The 24,742-nt window shown below is 36.3% G+C and overlaps 4 protein-coding genes and 1 pseudogene across 7 annotated transcripts; 4 read left to right on the top strand and 1 right to left on the bottom strand.

Annotated features, from left to right (window-relative positions):
• The first annotated feature begins 307 nt into the window (after window positions 1-307).
• LOC149050207 (uncharacterized) lies at window positions 308-1,936 on the top strand. The gene is made up of 5 exons (XM_089198027.1): window positions 308-460; window positions 569-667; window positions 937-1,110; window positions 1,407-1,514; window positions 1,838-1,936. Exons 1-5 carry the CDS (start codon window positions 308-310, stop codon window positions 1,934-1,936), a joined length of 633 nt encoding a protein of 210 aa, XP_089054153.1.
• A 1,533-nt stretch (window positions 1,937-3,469) lies between these two features.
• LOC149050206 (uncharacterized) lies at window positions 3,470-9,110 on the top strand. 2 transcript variants are annotated; one of them, XM_089196168.1, is made up of 8 exons: window positions 3,470-3,584; window positions 4,321-4,361; window positions 4,636-4,674; window positions 5,307-5,452; window positions 5,585-5,683; window positions 6,544-6,717; window positions 8,450-8,545; window positions 8,793-9,110. In XM_089196168.1, exons 4-8 carry the CDS (start codon window positions 5,309-5,311, stop codon window positions 8,934-8,936), a joined length of 657 nt encoding a protein of 218 aa, XP_089052294.1. In that variant the 5' UTR covers window positions 3,470-3,584; window positions 4,321-4,361; window positions 4,636-4,674; window positions 5,307-5,308; the 3' UTR covers window positions 8,937-9,110. The 2 variants fall into 2 exon arrangements, with proteins under 2 accessions (XP_089052294.1, XP_089052295.1); XM_089196169.1 differs by lacking the exon at window positions 4,321-4,361 and having other exon boundaries at window positions 3,476-3,584.
• Window positions 9,111-11,662: 2,552 nt separating this feature from the next.
• On the top strand, window positions 11,663-13,603 carry LOC149050205 (uncharacterized). Its single transcript, XM_089197793.1, has 5 exons — window positions 11,663-11,815; window positions 11,915-12,013; window positions 12,283-12,456; window positions 12,755-12,862; window positions 13,186-13,603. Exons 1-5 carry the CDS (start codon window positions 11,663-11,665, stop codon window positions 13,282-13,284), a joined length of 633 nt encoding a protein of 210 aa, XP_089053919.1. The 3' UTR covers window positions 13,285-13,603.
• A 3,411-nt stretch (window positions 13,604-17,014) lies between these two features.
• Window positions 17,015-24,326, top strand: LOC113667478 (uncharacterized). 3 transcript variants are annotated; one of them, XM_089196167.1, is made up of 8 exons: window positions 17,015-17,127; window positions 17,853-17,893; window positions 18,168-18,206; window positions 18,839-18,984; window positions 19,117-19,215; window positions 20,075-20,248; window positions 22,983-23,078; window positions 23,326-24,326. In XM_089196167.1, exons 4-8 carry the CDS (start codon window positions 18,841-18,843, stop codon window positions 23,467-23,469), a joined length of 657 nt encoding a protein of 218 aa, XP_089052293.1. In that variant the 5' UTR covers window positions 17,015-17,127; window positions 17,853-17,893; window positions 18,168-18,206; window positions 18,839-18,840; the 3' UTR covers window positions 23,470-24,326. The 3 variants fall into 3 exon arrangements, with proteins under 3 accessions (XP_089052293.1, XP_089052291.1, XP_089052292.1); XM_089196165.1 differs by having other exon boundaries at window positions 17,030-17,127; window positions 18,108-18,206; XM_089196166.1 differs by lacking the exons at window positions 17,015-17,127; window positions 17,853-17,893 and having other exon boundaries at window positions 18,066-18,206.
• LOC149050204 (uncharacterized) lies at window positions 20,738-22,549 on the bottom strand (annotated as a pseudogene).
• Window positions 24,327-24,742: the final 416 nt, after the last annotated feature.

Raw genomic sequence — 24,742 nt, 5'->3', positions numbered from 1 at the left:
CTCAAGACACAGCCAGAGAAAACAACGCAAGATTTCGAATTAGAGACGTTTATCTGCCAGAGATACTTTAAAAGAAAAGGGTAAGTCGATTGTTGTTATTAAGTGATGGAATTTCTAAGCTCCTGCTTCTTCTTTTTTTTTTGCCATTCAGCTAACTGATCTGATCTTACCCAACTTTGCTTGAAATAACTCTAGAAAAAAATTCCACCGTGAACCACTGGGAAAATTACGAGCGCCGTTAATTGAATCATTTTACATATTGCAGGACACTACGCTGACTTTTCTAATAATTTTTTGTTAACTAGAGATGGAATTCTACAAGTCCTTGTTCGCTGCCCTATTCATTGTAACTGCAATCAGCTCAGTGGCTTGGACAGCCCCGTTGAGTTATCGACCAAGTGATACTGAAATCGTCATCGGACTTTCACTTATGCCAAAAAGGGCCAATGCCACGAAAGAGGTTGGATATCAAAACTTGATTTCTATTGATTCTACTTCGCTGTTATGCTGATTGCGAAACAATGCTTGCAAACTTGCTCATAGTTAACTATCGCTATTTTATCTACAGATGTTGAGGGTCTACCAATTCATAGCTTCTAACCGGGATCTAAAGGAGACGCCCTTAGCTCTTGGAGTGGCTGACGCATCTGTATGTTCCTCAAATCTGGTAAGTATTAGACCTTTTATCCACTTTAAGTTAGCGATAAACGGTTTTTCATCACAGTATATTGATTCATTTTACGCAAAATGCCTGATTCAGTTTTCCAATAATTACTTCAAGCCTGGAAACAAGTTCTTAATACTGAGTAAAAGTTGGACTATAACTCATTACAGAGATCGCTATTGTCTGAGAAAATGCTTGACAGAACTTTCCTTTCTGTAAGTCAATGACACTATTAAGATAAAAACAATTTGCTCAATTTTAACTCTCTTCAGCAAAAGAAAGACAATCTCTCCATTGCCTTTATCCAACTTTACAACTTCATCCGTCCACTTTACCTGGCATACTCCTGTGAAGAAGCTAAAGGATCTCAGCACAAAGTGTTGGCAAGAGTGCTCAAAGACACCAGTTTTCACCTAAATAATACAGTGTGGAGATTGAGGCGTGAGGTAAGTTACCTTCAAAACTAACTATTCCCTTTAAGGGACTTACATTTTAATCTCGTTTAGATTTTACTTCACTTATTGTAAGGGAACAGCGGAATACGGTTTTAAAGCGAAAACGAAAATTAAAATACTAACTTGCTGAGGCAGACAAAAGCCATAAGTAGACCAAGAACCTGAATCTCAATACTGCTGATTTGCCTTTAAAACTGCTAACTAACGCAAATTTTAAGTAATGATGTGTTTGGTTTCCTCCTTGAATCTGAAAAACCTATGCATGTTTATCATATGACAATTCACAGATAAAGAAAACTGGTTCATCAATACCCACTGTTCAACACATCTCAGATGCCAGCCTGGATCATTATACTACAACATACCTACAAGCGTTGGTCAATATGAAACGTGTGGTAAGTAAAAAAAACATCCATAGTTTCCTACAACTGTAAAGCGGGGACAAAATCTGAGATTTGACCTTAATAGTGAACGTTGAAACTATTGAAGAGAGATACTAAATGTTGTCAGTGCTTGGACTATCGAGACAGGCTGCAGGTGTTATTTTTCGTACGTGCCTTTTATATCCATCATGTTAATTTCAAAAGCTGCTGAACGTCAATTTTATCATTTAGAAAATATATTTACACTTCCTTAGACAGCAGAAACCTTAAAAGGATAAAGTGAATACATGTACACGAACTATCAATTAACAATATTCTTTTTTCCTCTTTTTTAGAGTTTAACCTTAACTGACAGTGTGGTGAAGACTTACAGAAACTATGTCATTCTGCACACATTGAAAGATGTTCTCATTGACGTGTTGACTTGCATCTAAAGCTATTTATATCACCGAACAAAATGCGCGCTGGCAGAGCAATATCTACTTAAGACACACTAGAAGGCTCAGAGATTTCTGAATGATTTTCGTATTTAAAAGAAGAAATACTTATAACATTATTTAAGATTCTTCGAGATATTATATCTTCAGGGTAAGACTTAAGAGATTCAACCTTTTTAAAGGTTTCAATTCAATCATAAGAATTCATAAATAAAAATTGTAAGAAACATTTTAAAAGCTCCATATTGAGACTATCATTCTTCCTGTCACTGATGATAATCAGTACATATGTTGATCTGTTGAGGATTTACTTTTACAATAGAAAGTGTACATGTATACGAGATGTTATTTAATTAACAATAAAGCTTTGAAAAAAAGAAATTCAAAGTGTGGTCTATTTCCTAACAAAAAATTGATACATTACAATTCCCATAGATGTTTTAAGTTTAAAAATTCACGAGGGCCTACCTTCTCTCACAACTAACAGAAAAAAAGCAAAAAGTAACATACATTTAGATTTGAGACACAGACACAAAATAGAAGCTGACCTCCTTTGAAATTTAGTCATCATACAATGTAATTTCACTGGGAATTGCTGTTCATCTCCATGTCTCTATCCTATAGATAACGAGGAGGACCGACAGATAAATAGTAAGCCACTCCACTGTTCATGGTGTTCAAGTCGATTATCTTTAAATGGTCAACACATACACAAACTTAAGAAACGCGATGATCTATTTCCTGTAATAGATGTTACTTTTTTCAATCAAGTCAAATAGACATCACCTTGAGTCGATATGAGATTTAACTTCTCGTTCATCATTAATTTACCCATTCATACTTGTCTTTTTTTTAAGCGCTATCAGTTTAATACATCAAAACAACATATTATTTACGCAAAGGCTAAGATACACTTGCGGAAGTTAAAACAGTTTAAAGAAGGCTGTGTAGCGGGGAATGTCACATTGCGAGCACATGTACCATGCATGAACACTAAATGACACGGTTCTCTCTAGTTTTTTCTTTTTCTTTTCTTCATCATCTCATTCGCTTTGTTTGTCGTGATCTTTTTTATCCCAAGGTATCTCGCTGTCGTGACCTAGTTTTTTAGTATAGCTAAAAGCAGGAGGAAGAACTTATCCATCCGCGAAATGTAAAGTCTATTGTTCATTGATGATGGTTTTAGATTTAAGATTGAAATGAATACGCTGAATTCTACTCTCGTCTACAATACAAACTTATCGTTCGTGTAACGAAAAGTCACCAAACAGGACCTTGTCCATTTCTTTAAATCACCGCTCCTATCCCCCTCGTTACCCCAAATAACGGATGTTTTAATTTAAACCACATCAGTGACAAAGTACTCAGAGATCACCGTTGACTTATCAAAGGCCTAAATCCATCAACTAAAGACCCATTTCCGGCAATAACGGTTGGTTTTGTCCCTCACACGACATGAAAATAAAATTACGTCAACACAGAAGTCACATGGTAACTATTTCGTATCATAATTCAACCCGTCAGGGCCCCGCAAGCGCTTTTATTTTGATGTGGTTATCCATCTATTAAAAGGGATGTATTGCAATCAACATTATTCCTTCGGTTTTTGTTCTTCTCTACTAAGCTCTATGATGATAGAAGATAGGTAAGATATTTTTTGTCACGCTATTCTTTTGGATGATTGCAGTTACGAACGGAAATTTGTTTCCTTTTAACCGTGAACTTTGATAATGGAAGCAACACCGTCGAAGAACAGAAAGCAGTAAACGAGATCGACTAATCCATCTCGTAAAAACACGAGTGTGATCGACTAAAATGAAACGATTTTGGGAAGCCTGCAAGTTTTAAGGGGCTATCCAGTCTTCTTGATTCTTGTAAACTGATAATTACCCCATATTTTATCCACCGCAAATAATCGTTTAACAATCTACATGGAATTTGAACCCATTCTCATTTTTGGAGAGAAATAATCGCCTTTATTTGTGAAGTTGTATTGGTTTCGAAAGGTTCAAAATTCCTGCATACCAGAACGTTTATGTAAAAAGTCAGTTTGATTCAACACGGATGAATCGTTCGACTGCTATAAAAGGTACGGTAACAAAGTGCAAAAGATAAAAGTTTATGAATTCAAATTGATTTCATTTACAGAGGAAACGAACGAAATGAATCATCCAGAATATACCTGATAACAAAATCTTAACGGAGAGATGATATGATCTCAAGTTTTTTAGTTTTTCTCCAAAAACCATTCTGCTTTCAATCAATGATTATCCAAATCAAACGGATTAAAATGAAAAATTCAGGTAATCTATTTAGACAAAGCCGGTGACCGCCAAGAACACAAGAAATAAGGGATGTGCCTGTACTGTGACTTCTTTCAGCGTGTGCCAGTCTAAATCGTTTACGAAGAATGAACTGTAAGGTGAGTTAAGAGAGAGACTTCGACGTTTTTTATAGACAGATATACCATGCACGTTTAAGTTTCTGCTGGAAATCATTAGAAGCCTTAAGCCGAGTTTTACATAATTCACCTTGGAAAAGAATCTATGTAATTTAAATCCAAAACCAATCTGCTCTCAATCAATGATTAACCAAATCAAACGGATTAAAAATAAAAATTCAGGTAATCTATTAAGATATAGCAGGCAACTGCCAAGAACACAAGAAATAAAGGATATGCTTGTGACTTCTTTCAGCGTGCCAGTCTGAATTATCTACGAAGAGAGAAGTGTAAGGTGAGTAAAGAGAGACTTCTACATTTGTGTAGACAGATATAATAAGCATTTTTAAGCTCCTGATAGAACTCATAGGAAGCCTTAGGCCAAATTTTACATAATTCACTTTGAAGAAGAATTTAAAGGAAGAGGACAATAAAACATAAGCTAGTTTCCGAGGATCCATTGCAGGATCATTTGTAGCCCAGTTTTACATAATTTATCTTAAAGAAAAATTTTAAGGAAGAGGGCAATAAAACATAGGCTGATATTTGGGGAAAAATCACAAAATCACCGGTATGCAAGTTTGAACGAACCCTTTTCTTTAATCTTTACCTCACTGTCGAGTTAAAAACGTTTCAAAAGGGCTCTTTAAAAAAAGAGAGCAAGTGAAATGTCCTCTCAATTAAACAGCGAGGAAACATTATTCTTTAAATAAACAAATTCGAGGATAACAACTTTTCAGGATTTAATCGGTGGTTTTATCCGTAGTCTCGACTGCAAAAGGTTCCTATTTAAAGAGTGGGCCTGTAAAACGCCCTCTTCTAAGATAGGCAACTTATTATTTTATTCCATAGTTTGACTTAAACAAGCTCGAACTCCTCAGATTATTTCATAATTGTCTTTTTCTACTTATTATCCAAACATTATAGAAATGGCATTCAAATGTAAATTCCTCTTCGCGGCCATGTTTATATCAATAGTGCTAAACTCGACTAGTTTCGCGATAGTCGTTACAGATGCGGAAATCTTCATGAGAATTCACTTAGAACCCTCTCGCAGAAACGCTACCAAAGAGGTAAAATGATTGAATTTGATTTAGCTGATTATGGTCGCGTTTTTTTTTAGAATGCGGCTGTAATTATTTACTTCGTTGTCTAGTGCCTAACTCGAGAAAACAATCGTCAATACTAACATCTCTCTCCCACAGATGCTCAACGTCTACAGTTTCATAGCTTCAAACTATGATTTAAGCGAGACCACTCTTGCACTTGGAGTTGTCAACACGCAAGTTTGCGATATAGGCAAGGTACGACCTAGTATTGTTTAGTTAGTCTAGTATTGTATTTGTTACCAGGGGTAAAAACACTGCAAAAAAAAAAAAACAAACTGAAGAGAGTATCCGTTACCTTTTGATATCTGTCCTCAATATCAATAACAGTGTATCTCATCATTTTTTCATTTGATAAATTCGGAGTACAAAGTTTCACCAGACACATACATATGGTTTTATGCCTCGTGGTTTCCGTCTCTTGAATCTATGTGTCATTTTGTCCTAACATTTTAGTGGTTTTCCAAAAAAAACCCACACATTTTCAATCAAACGAAAAACTCCGACCTTTGTCCAAATTTCTGTACTAGTAACAGGCCGCTGTTCCCTAAAGTCACGTCTCCACTAATCAGAAAAGAAAGATTCAAGAATGCTATTATGTAGAACGAAAAATTTGCGTAGGTTTTGATTTGCGAATAGTGACAACTCATTGAGCTTTCGGGAAAAAATTTATTCTGTTGTTCATGTCCTGAGATATTGATGTACATTTTTTTCAAGCACTAAAAATTTGACAAGGAAGAAAACACTGATGATTTAATTTTTTTTAAATTGTTGAAAAACAGCGCATTCCGTCATTTAGGAATATTTCATCCAAATAAACTCTTAGATGGAATTAGATTACTTTCCATAGGTGCTGGCCCGGAAAAAATCTCAGAAGCCTACTATTATTCTTTGCCCACTTTTTTTTTAATTTGACGAAAGGTAGTTACCTTTGCAGCACTTTATTTCACGAGATTTTTTTTCCGCAAAATTTGCAGATATTAAACCTCGCAGAATTTCTTTTAAGGGTTATGGTACTACAAAATAACTATTTGCTTGTTTCATTTCTCTATTCAAAGCAAAGAAAAGACAACCTAACCATCGCTTATGCCAAAATGAAAGACTTCATAAATCCAGTGAACATGGTGTACTCGTATGAAGTAGCACAGACACCGCAGAACAAGAGGTTAAAAGGTCTGCTCATGGACGTGCGCATGCACCTGAGAGCCACAGTGAATGCATTGCGTCGTATGGTGAGAATGCGAAAAAAGTATTTCTATTAACATGCATAGCAGTGATCAAAACTTTAAAATCAAGCAAACTAAATGCGCAAATTAAAGTTCCGTTCCTTTTCGTGACAAATTCATGGTGAAGTTAAGAATGAATTTGAGGTATAATTTTGTCAGACCTTCTATTTCTAGTTGTCTGTAGTTGATGACAGTGTTTCGCTCACGTTTCCGAAAAAAATTCATTATTAGGGAGATTAAAGTTTCTAACGACTGATTACAATGAATCCTTGTCATTTCATTCTACGTCGCGAAGGTGTTCTCGGAATCGGTCACCAATGTGTGACCTTTTTGCAATCAGTGAAAGTTACGCAGTAGATGACACTGGCGGAGGCACACGTGAAGTGGTGAGTGATCTTAATAGATCACTTGGGTCCAAACATTTTCTCTACGTTATGAATGAAAGGACAAGTTTTGCACACTGAGCAAGCGCATTGGAAAGTTCCAGGTTGGTTATTGGTTTGAAATGAACTTTTGTCCAAAAAGTTGCCTGTGTTTTTGTCACGTTTGAATTAAACTGGTGGAGGTTGCAGAAAGATAGTACCAGTCTCTGAATTGTTTTGAAGTACTTCAAAGTTTTTGAAAATGATGTATTTAACTGCGTGGTTGTGAGGGTGAAATGTGAGAGTGAATGGAAGGCGATAGGTATTTCCCTTCTCAGCCGTTTGTAGTGACTGCTGACTGTCGATCATTGTTGGGCACGGTGGTGGCCCGCTTGAACGACAGGAATTGCGTAGCCACGTTTATCGAAAAACTGGCACATTGCCTCTGAAAAATCAGAGTCGTCACTACATGAACGATGAAGTCTGAGAAACTGTGAAAAAGGTATGGAATTCTTGACATGTGATGGATGCGAAGATGAATACAACAAGTAACTATGTGATTCTGTAGTAAACACCTAGTGCACAGACCGTTGCCTTCAATTGAAATTTTGATGTCTAGAAAAGCCAAAGAAGTGTTGGAAATTCCCGAGGTATATTTCAGAGCCGGGTGAAAAGAATTGACGGCGGTTATAAATTGAGTGAGCTCCTCTCTGGTAGAGGAGGTGGCGCCGATGCAGTCGTTAATGTAGCGACCGTAGAGTTCAGGTTTTGGGCCGTTGTTTTGACTAAAAAATGGGTGTTCGATAAAACCTACGAAAAGATTGGCGTAGCTGTGAAAAGCAATTGAGTGTTAGTACTAGTTCGGCTAGACGGAGTAGTGTTTCAGAGCTATGGGTCCCTTAACAATGTGTTGATCGAAAAAATGTTTGGGGGCCCGGAGACCTTCGTCGTTGGGAATGACTGTATAAAGAGATGTGATATCCATAGCGAAAAGAAGTTTGTTTCGGCCAAGAAAACTAAGTTCGCGAAAAATTTCAAGTGCGTGTTGGCTGTCCTTAAAGTTTTGACAATAGGTGCCATAATTTTTCTAAATAGCTGGAAATAAGTTCGGTGGAACAACTGAAGACGGAGACGATGGGTCGACCTGGGTGGTTAGGGTTGTGTATTTTAGGTAAAGAGTAAATACACGAAGTTCTGGGAGGGGTGATGGTGAGACTCTTTGCAGTGGCCGGCAATTCTTTTTAGCTAGAAGATCGTTAATCTTGTTTTTGACAATGTCTTTATAATAATTATACTTCGTAATACACTTAATAATATGTCTCTTATAATATACTGTATAATGTGTCTTTATAATATACTTTGTCGTCAAATTTCAGCTAAGGAGGAATTCATATCCAGTACCATGCACACCCACATCGGATCCTGAGTCATACCTGGACAAGATATCTCGGAAGTACATGACAAAATTTGTGGTACGTTGCGCGTTTTCATTAAATGGAAAAAATTTTCAAATTTTTTTAACATGTAAGCCCCGCTTTTTGTTCAATTTTGAAAGGACTAAAGCTAATAATAATCTGCTTCTGTACCTTAACTTGTTGTTCTTTAGTAAAATACAGTCTTACGATTATCAAAATGTATTTGTCCACTAATGTGTTTCCAGATTCAAGATACTTGTATTTAACAGATAATTAAAATAATTGAGATACTTTTATTTTTCAGACAGGAACGATTACTGACGACATGGTGAAGAGGTTTCGGAACTACGTTATCCTCTACACCTTTAAAGATATTATCCGAGAAGTTGTGGATCAGTGCATGTGGCGAGATCGTGCAACCAGAAACCAAATCGTCCTTCCATTATAGCGTACTGAATTATTACAGATACTGCAAACGTTGACAATATGTACGAGCAATTCGTCACGTGCACTCATTGTGACTCCTTAAAAGTTGGGGGACACAAGCGAACTTATTGTATTAGTGTTGTCATAAACAAAAAACAGAGAAATTATAGAAACGATAGTCACATTATGAAAATAAGTTTTCTCTACTTATTATTTTCTACATCTTGGATGGTTGGAGTCCTCATCTTTATCTCAGACTATAACCAATACAAGGCCTGTTGCTGTAAAGCATATGTTAAGTCAAAGAGAAAAATTAATATTCTGTAATATGCCAAATCGTTCGTCTCTACCGTACGATTTTAGATCACCGAGAAGAAAAGTTTTCCTGGATTTACAAAGGGGTTAAGAAAAGGCTAAATTCATGAAAAACCTGCATTAAAGAAAGCGTAAGGACTGCAAACCTGAACCTTGACTGAGCGACCTGGAGATTTACTCGCAAACGCTGTTTAGCAAGCAGCTTAAAGTCACTGAATTAAAGGAGATATATTCGGCTAGACGCAACCGTCAAGGCTGACCATCGATCCAATAATTCGTATATATATATATATATATATATATATATATATATATATATATATATATATTATGGCGCATGATATAAAATGCTTCTTCTACCACACTGTTCTGTTGGCGATCTTCTAAGTTCGACTGGAACTTTCTCCCCATGAATCGCTTTTGAAAACTCACACATACATTGAGGAAAACAAGGAACATAGTTTATCCAGATATGATTTCAAGAGATTAGTGTTACAAACCTACTTGCACGAGACACAGGGAAATATGATCCAATAATTCGTTTTTTATATATCTTATGGCGCACGATATAAAATGCTTCTTATATAACACTGTTATGTTGGCGATCTTCTAAGTTCAACCAGAACTTTAACACCCACGAATCGCTAATGAAAACTCACTCATACATTGAGGAAAACAAGGATTAGAACATAGTTTCTCCAGATATAATTTCAAGAGATTATTGTTACAAACCTACTTGCACGAAACACAAGAAAGAAAGTCTTCTCAGCTATTCTTAGCAGGCCATTTTTAAAATGGAGATCAAATAAACATGTGGCCTCTAAATGTGATGAAACGCACTAAAACGCCACGCTGCTCACGCATGGGTTGGGAGACATTTGCGGAAGTAATAACAAGGTATCTATAGAATGGAGCGAGTGGTTCAGTTCATGGTACAGTAAATGATCGTCGTTACGTCATGATTATATAACCCGTACAGAGTTCTCTTACTATCATCACCTATTTTTTTAATTCTATAAAGAAAGTGCAACTCATCGTTCGCAAAATGTAAAGTCAATTCTTTGTTTTTGCCGAGAATCTAACATTTCTAGTAGACAACGAGGAATTCATTCAAATGATAAATCCACCTTCCTAAACCCTGAAATTATATGTTCACGCGGCGTCAAGTCAGCAAATTAGGACATATTGCTCATTCCTTCAATTTAGACTATTGAGCAGCCCTTGGCCTTTGCTCGATGTATTGATGAGAATAGTGACAAAGTACAAATAGATTGCCTATAACCAATCAAGGGCGTAAACCCATAAACTAACGACCCCGCTGGTTTGATATGAAAATAGAATCACGTCAACACAGTAGTCACGTTGTAAATATTGCACACGCTCATTCAACCAGCAGGGCTCAGCGGGCGCTTTTAATAAAAAAAATTCAGTTTAACTAAACACTAAACAGATCATACATCGCTAATGATGCATTAATATAACATTATTGCAACTCTCATTGTACCTCGTCTCTTCTAAGCACTATGATGATATAAGATACGTAAGATATTTGTTGTCACACTTTTCTTTTGCTTGATCGCAGTTACGAACGCGGTGTTTCTTCCTTTCTTACCAGGAACCTTGATTATAGGAACATTACCGTTGAAGAGGCGGAAACCGTAGACTAGGTCGACTTGCATAGAGAAACACCGGTCTCATGACCGATTCGATTAAAGGGGCTTTGCAGTTTTCGGGATTTTTTGAAACCCATAGGTAGAACTTTTTTAACCCACAGAACGCAAATTTTCAACAATCTTTATGGAGTTTTATGGAATTTGCCTTTCTCGTAGATTCAAGATGAATCTGTTAAATTGCATCGGTCTCGCGAATTCAAAATTATTGCATATTAAACATAGAATACAAAACTGATCAACTTCATACAACAAGGCTGAATCATTTGACTACCACGGAAGGAATAGTTGACAAAGTTCAAAAGACACAGCAAGCCAACGACGAAATTTGAAAAAATGAGTCATCCGGAATATACCTAACAAAAAAAGCTCAACAAAAAGATGATGTAAAATAATGAAACAGCTTCCTTTACGTCTCTTATAAAAGGCAGTCAAAACGCTCTTTACCTCCAATTTACCCAAGACACAGCCAGAGAAAACAACGCTCCTTCTTCCATTTACCACGAGAAAATATGTGTTTTATGTTAACAGAATGTACATTCAAAACATTGGGTCAAAAAAAGGATCACCTTCGAAAAGTGTTATTTTTTTTTTCATTTGCCATTCAGCTAATTAGCTGATCTTACCCAACTTTGCTTGAAATAACACTGTGAACCACTGGGAAAAATGTCGGTAAAAGATTACGAGTGCCGTGTTAATTCAATCATTTTACATATTGCAAGACACTACGCTGACTTTTCTAATATTTTTTTGTTAACTAGAAATGGAATTCTACAAGTCCTTGTTGGCTGCCCTATTCATTGTAACTGCAATCAGCTCAGTGGCTTGGACAGCCCCGTTGAGTTATCGACCAAGTGATACTGAAATCGTCATCGGACTTTCACTTATGCCAAAAAGGGCCAATGCCACGAAAGAGGTTGGATATCAAAACTTGATTTCTATTGATTCTACTTCGCTGTTATGCTGACTGCGAAACAATGCTTGCAAACTTGCTCTATCGCTATATTATCTACAGATGTTGAAGGTCTACCAATTCATAGCTTCTAACCGGGATCTAAAGGAGACGCCCTTAGCTCTTGGAGTGGCTGACGCATCTGTATGTTCCTCAAATCTGGTAAGTATTAGACCTTTTATCCACTTTAAGTTAGCGATAAACGGTTTTTCATCACAGTATATTGATTCATTTTACGCAAAATTCCTGATTCAGTTTTCCAATAATTACTTCAAGCCTGGAAACAAGTTCTTAATTCTGAGTAAAAGTTGGACTATAACTCATTACAAAGATCGCTATTGTCTGAGAAAATGCTTGACGGTACTTTCCTTTCTGTAAGTAAATGACACTATTAAGATAAAAACAATTTGCACAATTTTAACTCTCTTCAGCAAAAGAAAGACAATCTCTCCATTGCCTTTATCCAACTTTACAACTTCATCCGTCCACTTTACCTGGCATACTCCTGTGAAGAAGCTAAAGGATCTCAGCACAAAGTGTTGGCAAGAGTGCTCAAAGACACCAGTTTTCACCTAAATAATACAGTGTGGAGATTGAGGCGTGAGGTAAGTTACCTTCAAAACTAACTATTCCCTTATGAAGGGACTTACATTTTAATCTCGTTTAGATTTTACTTCACTTATTGTAAGAGAACAGCGGAATACGGTTTTAAAGAGAAAACGAAAATTAAAATACTAACTTGCTGAGGCAGACAAAAGCCACAAGTAGACCAAGAACCTGACTCTCAATACTGCTGATTTGCCTTTAAAACTGCTAACTAACGCAAATTTTAAGTAATGATGTTTTTGGTTTCCTCCTTGAATCTGAAAAACCTATGCATGTTTATCATATGACAATTCACAGATAAAGAAAACTGGTTCATCAATACCCACTGTTCAACACATCTCAGAGGCCAGCCTAGATCATTATACTACAACATACCTACAAGCGTTGGTCAATATGAAACGTGTGGTAAGTAAAAAAAACATCCATAGTTTCCTACAACTGTAAAGCGGGGACAAAATCTGAGATTTGACCTTAATAGTGAACGTTGAAACTATTGAAGAGAGATACTAAATGTTGTCAGTGCCTGGACTATCGAGACAGGCTGCAGGTGTTATATTTCGTACGTGCCTTTTATATCCATCATGTTAATTTCAAAAGCTGCTGAACATCAATTTTAGCATTTAGAAAATATATTTACACTTCCTTAGACAGCAGAAACTTTACAAGGATAAAGTGAATACATGTACACGAACTTTCAATTAACAATATTATTTTTTCCTCTTTTTTAGAGTTTAAACTTAACTGACAGTGTGGTGAAGACTTACAGAAACTATGTCATTCTGTACACATTGAAATATGTTCTCATTGACGTGTTGACTTGCATCTAAAGCTATTTATATCACCGAACAAAATGCGCGCTGGCAGAGCAATATCTACTTAAGACACATTGGAAGGCTCAGAGATTTCTGAATGATTTTCGTATTTAAAAGAAGAAATACTTATAACATTATTAAAGATTCTACGAGATATTATATCTTCAGGGTAACACTTAAGGGATTCAACCTTTTTAAAGGTTTCAATTCAATCATAAGAATTCATAAATAAAAATTCTTAGAAAGTCAAACAAACTTTTAGTCTAAGGAATCATTTAAAAAGTACCTTAGCTATGAATCAACTGTATGCTCTGTAAAAATAGATAGAAACATTTTTAAAGGTCCATATTGAGACTATCATTCTTCCTGTCACTGATGATAATCAGTATATATGTTGATCTGTTGAGGATTTACTTTTACAATAGAAAGTGTACATGTATACGAGATGTTGTTTAATTAACAATAAAGCTTTGAAAAATAAAAATTCAAAGTGTGGTCTATTTCCTAACAAAAAATTGATACATTACAATTCCCATGGATGGTTTAAGTTAAAAAATTCACGAGGGCCTTACCTTCTCTCACAACTAACAGAAAAAAAGCAAAAAGTAATATACATTCAGATTTGAGACACAGACACAAAATAGAGGCTAACCTCCTTTGAAATTTAGTCATCATACAATGTAGTTTCACTGGGAATTGCTCTTCATCTCCATGCCTCTATCCTATAGATAACGAGGAGGACCAACAGATATAAATAGTAAGCCACTCCACTGTTCATGGTGTTCAAGTCGATTATCTTTAAATGGTCAACACACACACAAACTTAAGAAACACGATGATCTACTTCCTGAAATAGATGTTACTCTTCTCAATCAAATCAAATAGACATCACCTTGAGTCGATACGGGATTCAATTTCTCGTTCATCATTAGTTTGTCCATTCATACTTGTCTTTTTATCGATTTATGAGCCTATTTTCATCGAAACAAATAAATCATTGGTGTGGTGCCTTAGTAAGGTGAAAAGCCATTTCAAAGATGGGAAATAGGAAACACGACTACATGTAAGTAGCGTCCCTCATAACCTAGAAAAGGTTTTCTTAGATTTGAAACAATATTTCAAAAGGATCAACGAGTGATTAACACGCAACAAGGAAAGCGCAAGGACTACAAATTTGTTATCATAATCCTAAACCTTGACAGAACGACTTAAAGATTAAACTAAAAGCACATAAAGTCAATTTTAGTAAACACAATAGGATAAATCCGAAAATGACCATCAATTTTGAAACGATTGTCTTTGATAAATATGATGTATGTTTTTCACAAAGTGTTTATTGCCACACTCTTCTTTCGTGGATCGTCTAAGTGAGAACAGAACCTTAACGTTCATAGAACACTAAAAGGCGCTTTACCAAAACCGGATACTTACTCGTTTACCGGTGAAGACAAAAATAGATCTTTTTGTTTTCTTCTGTGCTCTATGGTTATATGAGATACATCAGATATTTATTGCCACCCCTTTATTTTGCCTGATTTCCGCTATCAAGGCAACGTTTTTTCCTTTCTTCCCAGGAACCTTGATAATAGGAACATTACCGTTGAAGAGGCGGAAGCAGTAAATGATGTCTACCAGTTGGCTTGTTAGCTCAATTGGTAGAGCGCTGCACCGGTATCGCAGAGGTCATGGGTTCAAATCCCGTACGGGCCTGAAATTTTTTTCAGGTCCTACTTACAACTACTAGTTTCAGTAGTGTTCTTAGCTGCGAGGATCTTCTAATTTCATCTTTCCACCGCAGTGCAAATATATGAATTTTCATATATCTAAAATCTTCATTGATGTCGACATGTTTAGAAAAACAGTCGTGACCAATTAGATTAGAGGGCTTTACAGCTTTCGGGATTTCGGAAACCGATGGGTAGAACTTATTTCATTCACAGAAAGCAAATCTTTTTGATAATATGTATGGAATGTTTTGTCCTGCCTTTCTCGTTTATTAACATAATTCGGTGAAATTGCGTAGTTTTCGCAAAGTCAAATTATTGCCTACCAGACATAACTGACATAAATACATAACTATTCAACTTGATGCAACCAGGATGGATCATTCGACTGCTACGGAAGGAACAGTTGACAAAATTTAGAAGACACAGTAGGTGAGCAAAGAAAAAAAACAAAAGCTCTGAGTCCTGATAAGGAATTGAACCCAAAACCTTCGGATTCCTGTTCTTTATGCTCTACAACATAACCACAGAGAACTGAAATGAAAAAATAGACTCTATGTAGATAACAGAACACGGCGATATGAGATAAGAAAAAAAGTAGCAAACAGACTTCTTCTGTGATCTGTCACTGAACAGAAGTCCGGCAATATAGAATCTACTGAAATGAAAAAATAGACTCTATGTAGATAACAGAACACGGCGATATGAGATAAGAAAAAAAGTAGCAAACAGACTTCTTCTGTGATCTGTCACTGAACAGAAGTCCGGCAATATAGAATCTACTTATTCTATAAGGTAAATTTAAAAAAAAGTAAAATTCTGTTAATGGTGGCGTTATCGTTATCTGAGCGTCTGTGCTACAAAATCATAATTAAGAACCGATCAAAATGAATGTAGAATTCAGTTAATTGTATAATTTTATTTTGATAAACCCGCATTATCGAAAGCACAAGGACTGACAGATACTGAGCCCTCACTGGAGGACCTGGAGGTTTATGGGTCAAAAGTGCGTAAGATTTTCTAAAATATAAAATGGCTACAAAATCATTCACATTTCAACACAAATTTCCAATAGTTTTACAAGCCGTGTCCTTCTCCTGAGCGTCTCGATTAATTAAATGTACTTTCTCTTTACTTTGCAGCCTACAAGTATTGACTTTTCCAACTGAGACCCATTAAAATTAAAGTTAGGTGTTCGCCCTTTTCTGCCGCCATTTCCTTTAAAATGTGGATTGCCGGCTTTCAAATTTCGCGTTCCATCGCGTTGCTGTTATGCTAATGCGTTGCTAATGAAGTGTGAATATTTAACAGGTCCGGTCATTCTGTGCAATGGTTTGCCCTCTAAGCACTATCAGTTTAATACATCAAAACAACATATTTTTTACGCAAAGGCTAAGATACACTTGCGAAGTTAAAACAGTTTAAAGAAGGCTGTGTAGTGGGGAATGTCACATTGCGAGCACATGTACCATGCATGAACACTAAATGACACGGTTCTCTCTAGTTTTTTCCTTTTCTTTTTTTCATCATCTCATTCGCTTTGTTTGTCGTGATCTTTTTTTATCCCAGGGTATCTCGCTGTCGTGACTTAGTTTTTTAATATAGCTAAAAGCAGGAGGAAGAACTTATCCATCCGCGAAATGTAAAGTCTATTGTTCATTGATGATGGTTTTAGATTTAAGATTGAAATGAATACACTGAATTCTACTCTCGTCTACAATACAAACTTATCGTTCGTGTAACGAAAAGTCACCAAACAGGACCTTGTCTATTTCTTTAAATCACCGCTCCTATCCCCCTCGTTACCCCAAATAACGGATGTTTTAATTTAAACCACATCAGTGACAAAGTACTCAGAGATCACCGTTGAGTAATCAAAGGCCTAAATCCACAAACTAATGACCCATTTCCGGCAATAACGGTTGGTTTTGTCCCTCACACGACATGAAAATAAAATTACGTCAACACAGAAGTCACATGGTAATTATTTCGTATCATAATTCAACCCGTCAGGGCCCCGCAAGCGCTTTTATTTTGATGTGGTTATCCATCTATTAAAAGGGATGTATTGCAATCAACATTATTCCTTCGGTTTTTGTTCTTCTCTACTAAGCTCTATGATGATAGAAAATAGGTAAGATATTTTTTGTCACGCTATTCTTTTGGATGATTGCAGTTACGAACGGAAATTTGTTTCCTTTTAACCGTGAACTTTGATAATGAAAGCAACACCGTCGAAGAACAGAAAGCAGTAAACGAGATCGACTAATCCATCTCGTAAAAACACGAGTGTGATCGACTAAAATGAAACGATTTTGGGAAGCCTGCAAGTTTTAAGGGGCTATCCAGTCTTCTTGATTCTTGTAAACTGATAATTACCCCATATTTTACCCACCGCAAATAATCATTTAACAATCTACATGGAATTTGAACCCATTCTCATTTTTGGAGAGAAATAATCGCCTTTATTTGTGAAGTTGTATTGGTTTCGAAAGGTTCAAAATTCCTGCATACCAGAACGTTTATGTAAAAAGTCAGTTTGATTCAACACGGATGAATCGTTCGACTGCTATAAAAGGTACGGTAACAAAGTGCAAAAGATAAAAGTTTATGAATTCAAATTGATTTCATTTACAGAGGAAACGAACGAAATGAATCATCCAGAATATACCTGATAACAAAATCTTAACGGAGAGATGATATGATCTCAAGTTTTTTAGTTTTTCTCCAAAAACCATTCTGCTTTCAATCAATGATTATCCAAATCAAACGGATTAAAATGAAAAATTCAGGTAATCTATTTAGACAAAGCCGGTGACTGCCAAGAACACAATGTGCCTGTACTGTGACTTCTTTCAGCGTGTGCCAGTCTAAATCGTTTACAAAGAATGAACTGTAAGGTGAGTTAAGAGAGAGACTTCGACGTTTTTTATAGACAGATATACCATGCACGTTTAAGCTTCTGCTGGAAATCATTAGAAGCCTTAAGCCGAGTTTTACATAATTCACCTTTGAAAAGAATCTATGTAATTTAAATCCAAAACCAATCTGCTCTCAATCAATGATTAACCAAATCAAACGGATTAAAAATAAAAATTCAGGTAATCTATTTAGATATAGCAGGCAACTGTCAAGAACACAAGAAATAAAGGACGTGCCTGTGACTTCTTTCAGCGTGCCAGTCTGAATTATCTACGAAGAGAGAAGTGTAAGGTGAGTAAAGAGAGACTTCTACATTTGTGTAGACATATAAAATAAGCATTTTTAAGCTCCTGATAGAACCCATAGGAAGCCTTAAGCCAAATTTTACATAATTCACCTTGAAGAAGAATTTAAAGGAAGAGGACAATAAAACATAAGCTAGTTTCCGAGGATCCATTGCAGGATCATTTGTAGCCAAGTTTTACATAATTCATCTTAAAGAAAAATTGTAAAGAAGAGGGCAATAAAACATAGGCTGATATTTGGGGAAAAATCACAAAATCACCGGTATGCAAGTTTGAACGAACCCTTTTCTTTAATCTTTACCTCACTGTCGAGTTAAAAACGTTCCAAAAGGGCTCTTTAAAAAAAGAGAGCAAGTGAAATGTTCTCTCAATTAAACAGCGAGGAAACATTATTCTTTAAATAAACAAATTCGAGGATAACAACTTTTCAGGATTTAATCGGTGGTTTTATCCGTAGTCTCGACTGCAAAAGGTTCCTATTTAAAGAGTGGGCCTGTAAAACGCCCTCTTCTAAGATAGGCAACTTATTATTTTATTTCATAGTTTGACTTAAACAAGCTCGAATTCCTAAGATTATTTCATAATTGTCTTTTTCTACTTATTATCCAAACATTATAGAAATGGCATTCAAGTGTAAATTCCTGTTCGCGGCCATGTTTATATCAATAGTGCTAAACTCGACTAGTTTCGCGATAGTCGTTACAGATGCGGAAATCTTCATGAGAATTCACTTAGAACCCTCTCGCAGAAACGCTACCAAAGAGGTAAAATGATTGAATTTGATTTAGCTGATTATGGTCGCGTTTTTTTTGAGAATGCGGCTGTAATTATTTACTTCGTTCTCTAGTGCCTAACTCGAGAAAACAATCGTCAATACTAACATCTCTCTCCCACAGATGCTCAACGCCTACAGTTTCATAGCTTCAAACTATGATTTAAGCGAGACCACTCTTGCACTTGGAGTTGTCAACACGCAAGTTTGCGATATAGGCAAGGTACGACCTAGTATTGTTTAGTTAGTCTAGTATTTTATTTGTTACCAGGGGTAAAAACACTGCAAAAAAAAAACAAACTGAAGAGAGTATCCGTTACCTTTTGATATCTGTCCTCAATATGAATAACAGTGTATCTCATCATTTTTTCATTTGATAAATTCGGAGTACAAAGTTTCAACCAGACACATACATATGGTTTTGTGCCTCGTGGTTTCCGTCTCTTGAATCTATGTGTCATTTTGTCCTAACATTTTAGTGGTTTTCCAAAAAAAACCCACACATTTCCAATCAAACGAAAAACTCCGACCTTTGTCCAAATTTCTGTACTAGTAACAGGCCGCTGTTCCCTAAAGTCACGTCTCCACTAATCAGAAAAGAAAGATTCAAGAATGCTATTATGTAGAACGAAAAATTTGCGTAGGTTTTGATTTGCGAATAGTGACAACTCATTGAGCTTTCGGGAAAAAATTTATTCTGTTGTTCATGTCCTGAGATATTGATGTACATTTTTTTCAAGCACTAAAAATTTGATAAGGAAGAAAACACTGATGATTTAATTTTTTTTAAATTGTTGAAAAACAGCGCATTCCGTCATTAAGGAATATTTCATCCAAATAAACTCTTAGATGGAATTAGATTACTTTCCATAGGTGCTGGCCCAGAAAAAATCTCAGAAGCCTACTATTATTCTTTGCCCACTTTTTTTTTAATTTGACGAAAGGTAGTTACCTTTGCAGCGCTTTATTTCACGAGATTTTTTTTTCCACAAAATTTGCAGATATTAAACCTCGCAGAATTTCTTTTAAGGGTTATGGTACTACAAAATAACTATTTGCTTGTTTCATTTCTCTATTCAAAGCAAAGAAAAGACAACCTAACCATCGCTTATGCCAAAATGAAAGACTTCATAAATCCAGTGAACATGGTGTACTCGTATGAAGTAGCACAGACACCGCAGAACAAGAGGTTGAAAGGTCTGCTCATGGACGTGCGCATGCACCTGAGAGCCACAGTGAATGCATTGCGTCGTATGGTGAGAATGCGAAAAAAGTATTTCTATTAACATGCATAGCAGTGATCAAAACTTTAAAATCAAGCAAACTAAATGCGCAAATTAAAGTTCCGTTCCTTTTCGTGACAAATTCATGGTGAAGTTAAGAATGAATTTGAGGCATAATTTTGTCAAACCTTCTATTTCTAGTTGTCTGTCAATTCAGTCTCAGTACGTTTTACTCCTTTCCTAATTAATTACTTACTTATTTAGTCATTTTACATAGGATAGATTTATTTAATTCTTGTTAGTTGATGTCAGTGTTTCGCTCACGTTTCCGAAAAAAATTCATGATTAGGGAGATTAAAGTTTCTAACGACTGATTAGGAAGAATCCTTGTCATTTCATTCTACGTCGCGAAGGTGTTCTCGGAATCGGCCACCAATGTGTGACCTTTTTGCAATAAGTGCAAGTTATGCAGTAGATGACACTGGCGGAGGCGCACGTGAAGTGGTGAGTGATCTTAATAGATCACTTGGGTCCCAACATTTTCTCTACGTTATGAATGAAAGGACAAGTTTTGCATACTGAGCAAGCGCATTGGAAAGTTCCAGGTTGGTTATTGGTTTGAAATGAACTTTTGTTCAAAAAGTTGCCTATGTTTTTGTCACGTTTGAATTAAACTGGTGGAGGTTGGAGGAGGAAATATTTCAAAGTTTTTTAAAATGATGTATTTAACAGCGTGGTTGTGAGGGTGAAATGTGAGAGTGAATGGAAGGCGATCAGTATTTCCCTTCTCAGCCGTTTGTAGTGACTGCTGACTGTCGATCATTGTTGAGCACGGTGGTGGCCCGCTTGAACGACAAGAACTGGATAGCCACGTTTATCGAAAAAACTGGCACATTGCCTCTGATTTTTCTGAAAAATTAGAGTTGTCACTACATGAACGACGAAGTCTGAAAAAATGTAAAAATGGTATGGAATTCTTGACTTGTGATGAATGCGAAGATGAATACAACAAGTAACTATGTGACTCTGTAGGTTTATAGTAAACACCTAGTGCACAGACCGTCGCCTTAAATTGAAATTTTGATGTCTAGAAAAGCCAAAGAAGTGTCAGAAATTCCCCAGGTATATTTCAGAGCCGGATGAAAAGAATTGACGGCGGTTATAAATTGAGTGAGCTCCTCTCTGGTAGAGGAGGTGGCGCGACCGTAGAGTTCAGGTTTTGGGCCGTTGTTTTGACTAAAAAATGGGTGTTCGATAAAGCCTGCGAAAAGATTGGCGTAGCTGGGTTCCATTTTAGTACCCATGGCTACGCCGCTAGTTTGTTTGCAGCAGTTGATACCGAATGAAAAGCAATTAAGTGTTAGTACTAGTTCGGCTAGGCGGAGTACTGTTTCAGAGCTATGGGTCCCTTAACAATGCGTTGATCGGAAAAATGTTTGAGGGCCCGGAGACCTTCGTCATTGGGAATGACTGTATTAAGAGATGTGATATTCGTATAGGTAATCACATGATTTCGAGTGCAATTTGGAATAAATAAGCACGAGTAAATTTTTTCAAAGACTAACAAGATTGCACGAGCCCGTAGGGCTCGTGCAATTTGTGGTCTTTGAAAAAAATAACAAGTGCTTGTTTATTCCAAATTGCACGAGAAAAATCATGTGATTACGTGTTAATAATATACATGGAAAAATACGAGATGGTCTATCATAATTAAACATAAGCAAAGCGCGCATCAAGTGCAAAAAATAATTTATTCAAACCGTGCGTTCGGTCAAAACAACTGCGTACGATCAAAACAATAATACGCAATGATATCTTCACATCTTTAAGGTGCAAAAAAGTTCAAGTCCGGCTAAACAGTTCAAGGAATTGTTCAGTCTGTGTCCGAATCACTTTCGATGAAATGGAATCGTCGTTTCCGAGGTTTAACCATGTTTGTTTTAAATTTCGGCGTTGGATCGCTTGAGAAAAGTGTTAAGCTGGGTCGGCTCGTAATTTTCGATATCCTCGGCAATTCCCTTCTCTAAACACCGTTTTTTCCAAACGGACAACCAAAAAGCAGTGCTTTTTACAATGTTTTCGTTGTCTAAGCTGTTTTTCAGCTGCGGTGGCGAAAGAAAACCTATTTAAAACGCCAGCCATTGTTTCGCTCGCAAATTTTCAAATTTTCAAATTTTGTTGCGACATCCAAGGCTCACATTTGATTGGCTATCTGCGAGTTTCTTTGATTATTGACCAATCAGAATATCTGATTTGTTTCTTTCTTTGCACTGAATTAACCCTCTTCTGCACTGAATTAACTCTCTTCTGCACTGAATTACCTGAAAACTTCATTTGTTATAACCAATCAAAACTGAGTAATTTTTCCATGTATATTATTAATAGTGAAAATAAGTTTGTTTGGCTAAGAAAATTAAGTTCGCGAAAAATTTCAAGTCCGTGTTGGCTGTCTTTAAAGTTTTGACAATAGGTGCCATAATTTTGTCTAAATAGCTGAAAATAAGTTCGGTAGGACAACTGAAGACGGAGACGATGGGTCGACCTGGGTTGTTAGGTTTGTGCATTTTAGGTAAAGAGTAAATACAAAAAGTACTGGGAGTGGTGATGGTAAGACTCTTTGCAGTGGCCGGCAATGCTTTTTAGCTAGAAGATCGTTAATCGTGTTTTTGACAATGTCTTTATAGTAACTATACTTTGTAAAACACCTAGTAATATGTCTCTTACAATGTACTCTATGATGTGTCTTTATAATATACTCAAATTTCAGCTTAGGAGGAATTCATATCCAGTACCAAGCACACCCACATCAGACCCTGAGTCATACCTGGACAAGATATCTCGGAAATACATGACAAAATTTGTGGTGCGTTGCGTGTTTTCATTAAATAGAAAAAATTTTCAAATTTTTTACCATGTAAAACCTGCTTTTTGTTCAATTTTGAAAAGACTAAAGCTAATAATAATCTGCTTCTGTACCTCAACTTGTTGTACTTCAGTATAATGCAGTCTTACGATTATCAAGATATATTTTTCCACTAATGTGTTTCCAGATTCAAGATACACATATTCAACAGATAATTAAAATAATTGAGATACCTTTATTTTTTCAGACAGGAACGATTACTGACGACATGGTGAAGAGGTTTCGGAACTACGTTATCCTCTACACCTTTAAAGATATTATCCGAGAAGTTGAGGATCAGTGCATGTGGCGAGATCGTGCAACCAGAAACCAAATCGTCCTTCCATTATAGCGTACTGAATTATTACAGATACTGCAAACGTTGACAATATATACGAGCACTTTGTCACGTGCACTCATTGTGACTCCTTAAAGGTTGGGGGACACAAGCGAACTTATTGTATTAGTGTTGTCATAAACAAAAAACAGAGAAGTTATAGAAACGATAGTCACATTATGAAAATAAGTTTTCTCTACTTATTATTTTCGATATCTTGGATGGTCGGAGTCCTCATCTTTATCTCACTCTATAACCATTACAAGGCCTGTTCCTGTGAAGCATATGTTAACTGAAAGAGCAAATTAATATTCCGTAACATGCCAAATCGTTCGTCTCTACCGTACGATTTCAGATTACCGAGAAGAAAAGTTTTCCTGGATTTACAACGAGGTTAAGAAAAGGCTAAATTCATGATAAACCTGCATTAAAGAAAGCGTAAGGACTCCTCACGTGAACCCTGACTGAGCGACTTGGAGATTTACTCGCAAACGCTGTTTAGCAAGCAGCTTAAAGTCACTGAATTAAAGAAGATATATTCGGCTAGACGCAACCGTCAGGGCTGACCATCGATCCAATAATTCGTTTTTTATATATATCTTGTGGCGCATGATATAAAATGCTTCTTATATCACACTGTTCTGTTGGCGATCTTCTAAGTTCGACCGGAACTTTAACGCCCATGAATCGCTAATGAAAACTCACTCATACATTGAGGAAAACAAGGATTAGAACATAGTTTCTCCGGATATGATTTCAAAAGATTAGTATTACAAACCTATTTGCACGAGACACAAGGAAAGAAAGTCTTCTCATCTATTCTTAGCAGGGCATTTTTAAAATGGAGATCAAATAAACATGTGACCTCTAAATGTGATGAAACACACTTAAACGCCACGCTGCTCACGCATGGGTTGGGATACATTTGCGGAAGTGATAACAAGGATTCTTTAGAACAGAGCGAGTGGTTCAGTTCATGGTACAGTAAATGATCGTCGTTACGTCATGATTATTTAACCCGTACAGAGTTCTCTTACTATCATCACCTATTTTTTTAATTCTATAAAGAAAGTGCAACTTATCGTTCGCAAAATGTAAAGTCAATTCTTTGTTTTTTGAGAATCTAACATTTCTAGTAGACAACGAGGAATTCATTGAAATGATAAATCCACCTTCCTAAACTGTGAAATTATATGTTCATGCGGCGTTAAGTCAGCAAATTAGGAAATATTGTTCATTCCTTCAATTTAGACTATTGAGCAGCCCTTGGCCTCTGCTTGATGTATTG

The sequence above is a fragment of the Pocillopora damicornis genome, chromosome 2 (assembly GCF_964200805.1).
Source record: "Pocillopora damicornis chromosome 2, jaPocDami1.2, whole genome shotgun sequence".
Classification (NCBI taxonomy): domain Eukaryota; kingdom Metazoa; phylum Cnidaria; class Anthozoa; order Scleractinia; family Pocilloporidae; genus Pocillopora; species Pocillopora damicornis.
Note: the sequence above shows the minus strand (reverse complement) of the source record. Positions and strands in the feature narration are given on the sequence as shown.

Coding starts and splice junctions, on each gene's coding strand:
- LOC149050207 (XM_089198027.1), top strand. CDS start 308: ATGGAATTCTACAAGTCCTTGTTCGCTGCCCTATTCATTGTAACTGCA. Junction 461..568: donor GGGCCAATGCCACGAAAGAG/GTTGGATATCAA, acceptor TTTTATCTACAG/ATGTTGAGGGTCTACCAATT. Junction 1,515..1,837: donor TGGTCAATATGAAACGTGTG/GTAAGTAAAAAA, acceptor CCTCTTTTTTAG/AGTTTAACCTTAACTGACAG.
- LOC149050206 (XM_089196168.1), top strand. CDS start 5,309: ATGGCATTCAAATGTAAATTCCTCTTCGCGGCCATGTTTATATCAATA. Junction 5,453..5,584: donor GCAGAAACGCTACCAAAGAG/GTAAAATGATTG, acceptor TCTCTCCCACAG/ATGCTCAACGTCTACAGTTT. Junction 8,546..8,792: donor AGTACATGACAAAATTTGTG/GTACGTTGCGCG, acceptor TTTATTTTTCAG/ACAGGAACGATTACTGACGA.
- LOC149050205 (XM_089197793.1), top strand. CDS start 11,663: ATGGAATTCTACAAGTCCTTGTTGGCTGCCCTATTCATTGTAACTGCA. Junction 12,014..12,282: donor CTGTATGTTCCTCAAATCTG/GTAAGTATTAGA, acceptor AACTCTCTTCAG/CAAAAGAAAGACAATCTCTC. Junction 12,457..12,754: donor TGTGGAGATTGAGGCGTGAG/GTAAGTTACCTT, acceptor GACAATTCACAG/ATAAAGAAAACTGGTTCATC.
- LOC113667478 (XM_089196167.1), top strand. CDS start 18,841: ATGGCATTCAAGTGTAAATTCCTGTTCGCGGCCATGTTTATATCAATA. Junction 18,985..19,116: donor GCAGAAACGCTACCAAAGAG/GTAAAATGATTG, acceptor TCTCTCCCACAG/ATGCTCAACGCCTACAGTTT. Junction 23,079..23,325: donor AATACATGACAAAATTTGTG/GTGCGTTGCGTG, acceptor TTATTTTTTCAG/ACAGGAACGATTACTGACGA.